The following is an 11825-nucleotide window of genomic DNA, read 5'->3' as shown; positions in this document are numbered from 1 at the left end:
GGAAAATCTGGATGGGCTACCATTGGCCAAGGAGTGAGGCAAGGCTGTCCTCTATCGCCGCTGCTTTATAACATATACGCTGAGGAGAAGGTAAGAAAAGCCTGGGACAAGTTGGAAGCTGGAGTGAAAGTGGGAGGAATGATGTTTAAATCGGTAAGGTTCGCAGATGATCAGGCGCTGATTAGCCCGTCAGCGAGGGGACTGCAGGCTCTAGTGGATGCGTTAGACGAGTGATATGAGGAGTATGGGATGAGGATTAATCACAAGAAGACTAAGATAATACGGTTTTGCAAAGCATTGCAAGCTAGGAATGTGAGACTCAAGGAAAAAGCAGGAGGGGAATAACTTGATCAGGTAGATCAATTTGGGCAGCACATTCAGAGGAAAACAGATACAGCAGTAAGTACATCAGGAAGAGAATTGCATTGGCAAAGGCGGCATTTGTGACTAGGAAGGAGTTTATGAGAGAATCAATTTGCAAGAGTTTAAAGAAAAGGTTAGTGAGAGTTTGATCTGGAGTGTAGCTCTATACAGTGTAGAAATGTGGGCACTTAAGAAGGAGGATGAGAAAAGACTGGAGGCATTCGAGATGTGGGAGCGGCGAAGATTGGAGAAGGTGAAGTGGAGGAGAGGAGGAGCGATGAAGTGCTGGACATGGTGGGTGAGGGGAGGCAGCTTTTAGATGAGATACGAAGGAGACAGAGGTTATGGGTGGAGGGAGTACCTAGTGGGGAGAGTTTGTTGAAGATGGTGTTAGAGGGTAGAACGTTAGGTAAGCGAGGGAGAGGAAGGAAAAGAATAGGATTTTTAGATAGAAGAAAGGGAGTAGGCCTTAATGTGAATTGAAGAGGAAAGTGTTTGAAGGAAGGGGATTCTCCCAGAATGCATCTTTAGTACTCCATGGAAACCTACCTTAATCAGTGTAATACTTTAATAATAATATGCAATAATAATAATAATGTCTTTGTTCAGGCGAGGTTGAGACTAATAATTATTATAAGATTAATGTTCTGCCGAATAAACACTAATACTTATAATAATAATAACTCTGAGGGAAGAGAGGAACCATGAGTGCACTGATGGAAAAAGATGTAAATTGCAATATAACATCAATTGCGGGAGCAGTAATACTATTTTTGACTTTCATTTAATTGTTGGTGATGAATCATTGCATCTCTATCAATTTGCCTTCACCACATCATCAGGGGTCACAAAAATTAACCTATCATGCTGTTTTTCTGCATTCCATAATTCCTTTCCAGAAAAGGGTAGCGTAGCAGCTTCTTATTGGTCGTACATTAAATTTCTCATATGAGCATTCTGACGGTCGAAATATATGAATAACACATATAATACAAATATATGAATTTTACAGACTATTCAATATTCCCTGACAATTTCAGGTTTTCCGCGATGGTCACCACTCTGGCATGTGATTGGAATGTGGATTATGCTAACTTTCACTTATTTACTTCAATGGTATACTGAGGGCTGGGGATCTCAGAACCAGTGGCATAGCAAGGGGGGATGTCCGGGGAGTCTGGACCCCCCCTCCCCCCGGAAATATGAAAACATGATTTCTTTCCTTCATGAAAGAAAACTATAAATATTGACAAATCATGAATTTATGAAAGATTTATATGACAAATGAAGTTTTTTCAATAATGAATATGTAGTGTTAAAATTAGTTTAAAACCCTCTACTTAGTACCCAGTTTTCAAAAATTTCCCCCCCTGATTTTGGACCCCCTCTTCCCCCACCCAATCCCATCTTCCTCTGAACAAAATTCCTGGCTACCCCACTGGTCAGAACTCGGGAGTGGTACCTTATTGGATATAATTTATTATTTTATCAAAATAATTATAAAGTACAACTTCAATAAAAATAGTAAATGCAAGTTCTAGGAGTTTATAGTAAATGGATTTTCATTCAAAAAGATTTTTAAAAAGCAGATGAATCACATGAAGAAATAAGCCAAGAAAGATTTTTTTACATCCTCTAACAACAAATATCTGAGCAATGGAACAATGTAAAAATCGAAGGGTCAATAATACTGAGCCAATTGCTTAAACCGATTTATTAAAAATTCAATATATAGCCTAATTAAGTTAAAGGAAAAAGGGGACCACCACCGCAAAACAATCAATACAAATGTTATTTCCATGAACTACTGAGAACTGAATTAGGCTAGCATTTCATTATCAGACCCATCAGTAATTATAAAAAGATATACATGTCATAAAAGTAGAAAGCCTTCATATGGTGGTAGGATGATCCCAGTTAAACTACCAAAAGTTTAATTGTATAAACTTAAACATATGATGGTTACTAGTCTGAGAAATGAAGTGAAACTGCAGCAGAATGAAAGCGATATTTTCATTCAGATACTTTGGCATCAGAGGCGAAAGGGAAAATTACGCCGAAAGAGCGCATCCCGTAACTCACTGTTTCCTTTCGACCTCAACTTCACATATGATGCGGAGATAACATGGTTATTACATTGTTTATTTGAGGCTGCGAGTTTTGATGAAGAATAGTAAATAGCATAACGCGATTGTATGGACTGGTTATTAAGGATATACTCACCATCACTTTAGTTGCAATTAGTAAATACCAATGACTATCCAATAACACCAAAAGAAAAGCTAATTCCAAATCAATCCATGGCAGTCAACTCGAATATACCGCGTAATATCGCTATTCAAGAGTCAAGTTTTTAAAAAAAAGAGGCACCAAATTTCAAACGTGACGCGGCGTGCGCTACGGTTTGTTTTCAGAGGCAAGAGCGCAAACAGTTTGTGAACTCTTTTATTGTAAATAATTATTGAGTTGTTGTTTGTGTTTTATTATTTTATGTGTTATGTTTATATGTTACTCAGCTGTAGGGTTGTAGTGTTGTCGTGACTGGTAAGCTTGGGCAGCAGCAGTTTCGTGGTATCAAAGTTTATCGGTCGTTCAGAATGCGGCTGTCTTTAATTCTTCTAAGAAAGAAGATGCCTCCTGGCAACATATTTACTGGGTATCTATGACTTACTTTCTTATTTTCTTCGATTGATGGTTGGAATATTTGACGAGTGAATGTGTTTAAATTATTCTTAAGTTATAGGAGTCTGTTGCTTCAACATCGTGATGGTTTCAATGTGTCAATCGCTTGAAAATGTGGACTTTGTACATCATATTTTAAAATTTCCTGAGATTTGTGTTAATTACTTACTGTTTTCTTAATAGTAAGCACCGTCTGGTGAAAATAGTGACAAAAGAAGACATGGCGAAGGCTAGGAATGATTATGCCATAGAGGAAAGGAATATGCTGTATTTACGGAATCCCTATTTGAGTGAGGTAAGGAAGTAGCTGATCGAATTGTTTCAAAGAAATGTATCAATTCTATTTGCTTTATTAATTTGCAATGAACTTATTAGGAGCAGTCCTTCGGTCATGCCAAGGCTCTGGGGAAACATGAGCAGTGGATCAGAGATTGGAGAGTAAAGAGACAAAAACGGAAAGAGAACGTTTCCATTTGTGATCACCTGTCACATCTAAGCGTGAAAGAAGCATGGGAATGAATCCTTTTCGGCCTGTTTTCATTTCTGTCTCCATTGGAAGTGTGGGGTCCTTGAGTTTTAGTGAAAGATAGTTTTCTATTAAGGTATTGAAATCCATTTTTGCTTTCTCTCCTATGTCCCTACTTTGTGAACTTGGTGCTACGTCATTGAAGTTTTTTGTGGTTAATTTTCCGTGAATCAAACATGAAAAGAAGACCTTTGTAAGGGTTTTATGAACGTTTATGGATCTTCTTGTAGTTATTGAGAGTTACGGATCCATCTCATCTCTTATTCAATGGTCGGTTATTTTATCGATTCGTGTTGACCTAAGAGTTTAGTATTGTAAAGGACCATCAATATATTTATGTTGTGTGAAACTTTTGGTGTCTTCATTTTTGTTGTACATTTTCCGCATATCTTGATTTTCCCTTAAAAATGTTGACTTGAGAGCCTTATAACTTAATGTCAACTAAATTAATCATAAGTGATGAATATATGAATTTGATGTGTGCCCAAACGGCATTTTCAGTAAGAATTGAACTTGAATTGTGGAAAAGTAGGTAATTGACCAGTTTTATAGACGAAAGGTAGAGGTATTATCTTAAGTTAGTTAGACATAGCTAGTCTCCAATAGGAAGTTTGTTCTTTAAATTTTACTTTAGCCCCTTATCTTTATGTTTACATGCAAATTTGATTGTTTTGACGAAGTAACATCTACATGCATCTACTTAAGTTTCTATGATATCAGTTGTATTTCTTGAAAGGAAGAGTTTAGATGGTATATATATATGTAATATTATATATATATATATATATATCTGGAAGAGGTGGTATGTGGGTACCATCATACATAGCGAAATGAGGATATGGGATAAATGCAGAAATTTGTTAAACTGAGCAGTAATACTCAATTATTCTGTATTTAACTCAATTTCAATTGTAAATACTTGGTGTTTTAGAATTGGGAGGCTTTCATATACCCGTCATGGTCAGAGACACTGGAGAAGGGTTGGGAGAAATAATGCATGCAATAATTGCCATATTAATGGCAATTCATCGGTAGGAATTTCTTTAAGATCCTGAAGTCCATAAAATCTACAATTTATATTAGCGGTCATTGAGTTATGTCATAGAGATCATATTGCCTAGTTTTATGCTAGCTTGTTTTAAAAGTGAAAAGAATTGAAAAAGATGAATATAGCTTGAAAGCTGATTCAACTTTTTCAATTAAAAATAAAATTATGATAACTGATACCTATTATATTTTGATACTTGTGCATGGGTGAATTGAACCCAGTGCGCACTGTCATTCTTTTCCCCTTTGTTTCTGCTTCTTTCGTTGTTCAGCAAAGAACAGAACGTTATTCAATATTAGGTGAGGCAATCGTTTGAGCCCACTCACAAAACCAAAAGGTTGCATACTGAGCATGATTGCCCTATTTCATATACTGCTGATGGGCAGTAATAGAGATGGAAATAGGTATCACCATTGCGTGATTTAAAAAAAAAATTTAAATATGAATTTTTTTTGTGGGAAAGAAAAAGATTTGCCAGAAAATGAATTGGGAATGGATGTCTTAAAGCAGGAACTCATGGGATGGTAAAACAATTAAGGTGAGATAATAACGACCATAATTTTTATTTTTTAGAGTACTTAAAATGTCTCAAATAATTTCTGGCTTTTATTTCTTTTACAATATTTTTTTACATAAATAAATTGTTGTTAGGTTTAAATAAGCCTTGTTACTGTTACTTCAATGAAAGCACATCACTTAAAGGCAAAAGAATATTGATTAAATGGCATGAAAATGAAATGTAATTATTTTATGCGTTGTCTACGGTGCAACTTCTTCATTCAGGATGGTGGCAGTCATTTTCTTCTCCAATATGGTGATATGGTTTCCATCCACGTAATGGATTGGGATCTTCTGCTTGAAATACTGAAAAGATGAATGAAAAACCCGAAGCTGAGAACTACAAATTCCATTAAATTTGGGCATTATAAATAAAATACAAAACCTAAGCAGGCATCGATTGATGAAAATGTATTCGATAACTTTGTCTTGTTCATTTTTTTGGCGAAACAGTTTGACTTATTGAATGAATAAAGTGGTCAATGAAACTTTGGATACTATTCTTATTCGATATAATCGAGCTTACAAACTGGAATACCCTGAATGGTGGTGCCATGAATTTTATATATTTCACTTTATTTTTTCTATGTATTAGTTATTACTGATGCAATTTGGCCTTAAAAAATGACGAATTAACTCATCAAATCCATCTTATGCGAAAGTAACTACCTTTCCAAGTCCATAGTCTTCATCTATTTGGATTGAAGAATGCTTTGTTCGTATCAGGGTGACTTGGGTGTTTCGTTTTCCTCTTGGTGCATAGTTAATGAGAGCCATTATGCGATGGTAAACAGCAGATATTGTGGACATGATGAAAGCTGGAGTATGGCTGGCTGTCTTTGGTATTAATCCTTCTACATATTTGCAGCGAGCCTGCCAATCTCTTAGTTTCACTAATTGTTGATTCATCTGAAAAATAAAATATAGGTATTATTGTTTTAATTTTTTATGCCAAGACATGAATTGAGGAGACATGTTTTTAGAAGTTTTACATCTTCCTATCTTTTCAACCCTCCCCTCTCCAGCAATTCAGAGAGGGGGAAGAGGATATTATAGACTCCCTTGGGTATCCATTTTACAGTAGATAAAATGGTAATTTTGTTCACACACCCAATACTGCTGGGAGGTTAACCCCCAGTCCCCCAACCTTGCCCCCCCTTGTCCATATCCTGGATCTGGTGCTGCTCCTGTACACTTACGGGGTCAGTCCATTGTGGGTTAAGGCCTGGTCACTCTATTTATTAACGTGTACAAGTTAATGTGTAAGCGCATGAATGATTTTGGTGGACCAGAACTGAACTTGTGGAATTAATGAGTGAAAGAAATTAGAACAGGTGCTATTTCCTGTTCATCCATTCGCATTAGTTGTGAGTTAAAGCATTTTCATGATTATTCAGACATTTATGTGCTTAGCCATTCACCTGTATGCTTTAATGTATTTGTAACGAGGCCTTTAAGTCATGACGGTGTAATTAAGAGTTAAAGTTATAAGAACAAAGAAATCAAATCTTAACTTAAGAATTGGTTCATAGTAGAGAATTTGTGCAGAACACATAAATTACATTGCTAGTATGCTGAAAAAATTAGAGTGACAAAGAAATGACAATGATAATTATACTTGTGATGAAGATGTTTGGTTGGAGTGGTGATTGGTGGCACCTGTATGTAGTATTGGATCATATGCTGCAGAAGCACTATTAAAATGAAGGTGAGAGCCACATGAATGTCAAATCTGGATGTATGTATAACCTTTGAGAAAGTGAGATGGACAAAAAGAAAAATATGAGGAAAACTCATAGTCAGAGATGACAGGTCTTTTGATGGAAATGAGGAACAAGTGATTATAAAAGGTGGGTAAGTGGTGAGGAAATGCTGGAATCTGTAATAGGAGGTGGATGTTGATGAAAGTAAGGAGGAGGTGGAAGGAGAATAGACATTAAGTTGGGAGTGGTAGAATTTTTATTTGTGATTGAAGAATGAAATAGGGTAAGAGGACAGTTGTGTTTCCTGTTGAAGTGTTGATAGAACAGAGGATATGACATCTGAAAATATAAAAAGAATAAGAGAATTGTACTCAGAGTGATTGATTATTGACCCAATTTTCTTGGTACTTTTAATTACATTATTGCTTCATGAACATGATTTTATCCTTGTATTTACCACTAATTTGCTGTTTAGTTAGTTTTTACTAGGCATACAAAGCAAGGTTACAGGCATTAAAAAAAAATGGGAGGGGTGCTTCTTTTGAGGTATTTTCTTTCAATGCTTTCCTCAATGTGACAGAAACCATAAATAAAAATTAATGGGACAATTATATGAAAAAATGTAACCATTATGATTATATATTTTCTATCTATGTCCGATAAATTCCCATTGGCTTTGTCGTATGATGTCTCATTATATTCATATTCATTCTTTAGCCTTTGGAAAGAAACTTCAATGTGAGTACTAAGTCAGCTGCGAGCCCGGAGAACCCTTGATTGACTGTTATTTGAGTCATAAACCACCTTCTAATCCCTTTCGGACTTGTTATCGCTAAATGCTTAGTTTCCTTGAGGTGTTTTGAGAACCCTAATAACCTTCTTAGACCAGCAAAAGTCATTAAGAACCTCATGCATTCATTGTACTTGGATGAATGGAGCAGTGCCTTGGTGTTTTGGATCCTCTACTGTGGGTAAGTATCAAAAACTAGAAGCCGGCAGGCCCTATCAACAAATAGAGGAAAGAAGTTCGCGACGAGGAATTTGCTTTGCCGTACAAAATCCATCTAGATTGCAGTAGAGAAACCTATATACCTTTTACTATTTTCCTATGTCAGTGAGCACTCTGGTTATTCCTATCTCTATGATGACACATTAACCCAAACAAGTCAATGTCTATGAACAATTTTGGTGGACTTGAACAGAATACGTATGAATGAAATTAGAACTGGTTCCATTTACTATTAACGCATTTGCACTAGTTGGGTGGTTGCACAACGCATTTTTTTGTACATTCTTACAGTCATATATTAAGACATATATGTACATACTTTTTTAATTTATTGGGTAATTATGCCTGTATTTAAGCATTTTAAATTATACTAAGACATCTTGATAATATTTTCATTTCATAAGGGTAAGACTTATTCTTAAAATGTGATTATTCTGAGCATAAATTATGCTCTCTGGTATTAAATGGAATCACTTGAAGTTATTTACCTCTTTCAGGTCAAGTCCTGTTGGAAGGTAGTTAAAAATGTGACACATCAAGTTGCTCTCAAATAAGCACATGGAGTCTTTATCCCCCTGTTGCACTTGTGAAATGGGTATGTATTCCTTTTCTTCCTTGGTTGAATTTTTTATCTCAAGGAGAGTTGCTTTTACTAACTGCTGAAGAAGGTCAGGTGATCCATCAATGAGTACAAGTGATATGGGCCTTTTTAGACTACTATTCTCTTGCATCTCCTCCTCAAGTTGCACCACCATTTCCAATGCCAATACAGCACCAAATGAATAACCCACAATATTGAATGGACGACGGGTATCTTTGAAGTCATGGGTCTCCCTCATTATCTGTGAAACAGAGGAAATCATTTTAAACAAATGTACAATACATGTAAAATCATTTTATCATTGCATACCTTTTACAGTGTGACTTCTAATATCTAGAGCCTTACTTCATGTTTCTCTCGACTATCAGGAAATAGGCTTAAAAGAAATATATTATTGCTCTGACAGGAAATTGATTTCCTATCTGGTGGTGCATTATTATTGCATCTAATTTAATGCTTGGGAAATCCAAAGATGACACTCCATCCATCAATCTTCAATTCGGTGACAAAACCAGCAGCTACCTCTCCTTAATTATTGCTGATAAGCTGAATGATGTTGTCATTTACTTGAAATTTTGGAACTATGTATGTCAATACAAGCACCAATGTTGAGAGAATTTCATGGGTCTTGTGGCTAATGCTCTAAATAATGGGCAAAATAATGTAACCAATGAAAATTATAATAGCTCTGCATAAAGGCTAGTATCAAACGCTCCATTAAAAATTTCAAATTATGTTGCTAATTGATAGTCCTAGTCAGAGGAAGTACTTAGATGTTTATTGTGGCTATCATGGCAAGATATGTGATTTGGTCTCCTACTCCTTAATAGCATTCCTACTTAACTCCCTGTAGTTTACTCAGATATAAATATCTTCAATTAATTGACATGTCTTTAGAATTTAGTCAGTGGTTAAGTCTTCATCACTCATGCCTGTAATTTTTTCCTTCTGTCCAAGTATGACATTAAACTGATGACAAACTTTTTTGTGCTCTTATAGCTGACTTAGTGTAAAAGCAACTAGGTACATATGTATTATGTTTACCTTTATGAGGTATTTGGCCATCTCTGGAATGGATGATGTTGGAGCATCATTACCCATCTGCAGTGATATCACTGGGCATCTCATTTCCCTTGCTAAAGGTTGCATGACAGCTCCCATTCCTTCAATGCCTGGTAGCATGAAAACTGGAAGAATTCCAGCTCCCTCTATTGGGCACAGAGATGGTAGTACAGCGTATGGAGATACATCAGAAATCTCTTCACCTAAAACACGTTGCAGAAAATCAAACCCTATTTCCCCAATCTTCTGTGCTTCATTCTGGCCTTCCTCATTGGTAGTGGCCTTTAAATAAGTAGAATATCTCGTATCAGTGATCAACGTCCAAAATGTCCATTAAAATGTGATTACTATACATACTACTTCCTGAATGAAAATAATAAATAAAACTTCTGAAACTAATATAGAAAACAATACATACCACAGTTTGAACTGAAGTCTGATGAGATAGAGATGACGATAGTTCAGCTAATCGAGCAAAGGATAAGGATCTCACATCTTGTGGTGTCAAGAATAATTCAAATTCCCTCTCTAGCGTCTGCTTGATCTCAACAGCCATCATTGAATCCATACCCAACTCAGCCAAGGTGGAATTAGGACTGACAGTTTTTATGTCTCGTATACCTATGATAATTTGTATGAGCAACAGAAAAAATACATGTTATGGATGGCATTCAAGTATATATTTAACAGCCCATTGCATGTAATTCTAGCTAACGTTCTAGATAAAGAGCATTTCATGGCGTATGAAATACAGTTTGAAAACTTGGTATGAAAGCAACTGAAGAATCAATCTAGAGGCTAGGTCCTAAATTGATACATAGAAGACCAATTGAAATGCAAGAATTACCTTGATGATGATTGTATTTATTTTTAAATCTATTCATTGATATTTAATAATAAGTAACTAGAAATAGAAAAAGCCTTGCTTGAAATCACATGATAATGATTAGTGTAACCTAACATACAATATCAATTTCTTATATGATGTTTTGTGCCAACCAGAAATAATTAACCTGATAACTTTTGGGCAAGGTCGTTGGCAAACATTTTCAGTAAAAAGACTTAGAGAGGGTAAATTTTGGGCAAAGGGTTCCAGATGGGGGTTCCAATCTTAGTATCATATCTCTAAAAAATTTCACAGGTTTCAAACTCCCCACTTGCTATGGCCTTGCACATGGCCATTGAGTGTATACACTTTGCTCGATTCCATTATTTTTGTTCTTTTATCTCTTAATATTACTTCATTATCTACCGCAAACTAAAATTTACTTTTATCCTACCGAGTATATCAGCCACTGTGTCCACAACGCCAGAGTTTGATCTGGATCCTCTTGCACCTTTCTCTGCAACCACCATGCTTGCCACCACAGGAGAAGTCTTGTCTGGTTGGGTATGAGCCTCTCTGCAGAGGAAGAAGTCTAGAGTGGAAAGGCAGCAGACTAATTTCTGTTGTAATGTTCCCCCAACAACCACTTCTGGCTTGGGTGCTGTGGATTTTTTTGTTGCCTCTTCTGCCTGGGGACCCTCTCCAACCACCGGAGCTCTTCTTGCTGAAGCGCCTCCAGCTGCCCCTGCCTCAGCCACCAGCCCAACATCCCCCACTGCTCCCCATTGCACTGCCAAAGCCGGCAGTCCAGCCTTGCGGCGAGCACGGCATATGGCTTCCATAAATGAATTGGCCAACCCATAAGTTGTCTGTCCACCATGTCCTCGGCCACAAGAAACACTAGAGAATGCAACAAAGTGACGCAATGTTGAGCAATGTTTTTGAGACACTTTATCAAGATATTCCAGTGCTTGTGCCTTGGGCTTCCATGCTTCATGGAATGCCTCTTCTGTTTGGTTCTCCAGTAGTGAATCTGTAAGAACCTGTCACCAAGTATAAGAAAATATTATCCTCACATCACTGATGAAGTGCCAATATAAGCTTACTTTTATGTACCAAAACGGATCATATACATTAATTTACATCTAAAATTCATGATATGAAAAGTATCAGCATATTATATATAATTTCATTCATCACAGTTTTTTTTTCTGGAAGCTCAGGGGGAAAATGAACAGTTCTACTTGATAAGAGGTTGTATAGGTGCATGGAGGAAATCAAGAAGTGAAGGCATCTTTAAAATGGTTACATGAAGAATTCTTCTCAAGGAGTGGGAAGAGAAAAGGAATTTTGAGTAATACATAAATAGAAGAGGGTGAGGGAATGAGGGACTTCAGAGAGAGTCTTGTTGACTAGTAGGAATACAGCCAGAGGGAATTACCTTTCA

General features: G+C 36.4%; 2 protein-coding genes across 4 annotated transcripts in view; one reads left to right on the top strand and one right to left on the bottom strand.

The window, feature by feature from the left end:
* The first annotated feature begins 2683 nt into the window (after positions 1-2683).
* LOC124155703 (ribosomal protein 63, mitochondrial) lies at positions 2684-3920 on the top strand. 3 transcript variants are annotated; one of them, XM_046529739.1, is made up of 4 exons: positions 2684-2794; positions 2880-3019; positions 3229-3340; positions 3421-3920. In XM_046529739.1, the coding sequence occupies exons 2-4, from the start codon at positions 2961-2963 to the stop codon at positions 3562-3564; spliced, it is 315 nt and encodes a 104-aa protein (XP_046385695.1). In that variant the 5' UTR covers positions 2684-2794; positions 2880-2960; the 3' UTR covers positions 3565-3920. The 3 variants fall into 3 exon arrangements, with proteins under 3 accessions (XP_046385695.1, XP_046385696.1, XP_046385694.1); XM_046529740.1 differs by having other exon boundaries at positions 2761-2779; XM_046529738.1 differs by having other exon boundaries at positions 2772-3019.
* Positions 3921-5045: 1125 nt separating this feature from the next.
* The window catches only part of LOC124155702 (fatty acid synthase-like), a 47486-nt gene continuing 40706 nt past the window's right edge, over positions 5046-11825 (bottom strand). The window contains exons 30-35 of the mRNA XM_046529737.1: positions 10833-11421; positions 9971-10173; positions 9535-9834; positions 8378-8731; positions 5847-6086; positions 5046-5483 (exon numbers count right to left, since the gene is read on the bottom strand). Of these exons, the coding sequence (XP_046385693.1) occupies positions 5379-5483; positions 5847-6086; positions 8378-8731; positions 9535-9834; positions 9971-10173; positions 10833-11421 (1791 nt within the window). The 3' untranslated portion in view covers positions 5046-5378. The remainder of the gene's footprint in view (positions 5484-5846; positions 6087-8377; positions 8732-9534; positions 9835-9970; positions 10174-10832; positions 11422-11825) is intronic.

The sequence above is a fragment of the Ischnura elegans genome, chromosome 3 (assembly GCF_921293095.1).
Source record: "Ischnura elegans chromosome 3, ioIscEleg1.1, whole genome shotgun sequence".
NCBI lineage: Eukaryota > Metazoa > Arthropoda > Insecta > Odonata > Coenagrionidae > Ischnura > Ischnura elegans.
This window is presented reverse-complemented; position numbering and strand designations above follow the sequence as displayed.

Coding starts and splice junctions, on each gene's coding strand:
- LOC124155703 (XM_046529739.1), top strand. CDS start 2,961: ATGCGGCTGTCTTTAATTCTTCTAAGAAAGAAGATGCCTCCTGGCAAC. Junction 3,020..3,228: donor CCTGGCAACATATTTACTGG/GTATCTATGACT, acceptor TTTTCTTAATAG/TAAGCACCGTCTGGTGAAAA. Junction 3,341..3,420: donor GGAATCCCTATTTGAGTGAG/GTAAGGAAGTAG, acceptor TGAACTTATTAG/GAGCAGTCCTTCGGTCATGC.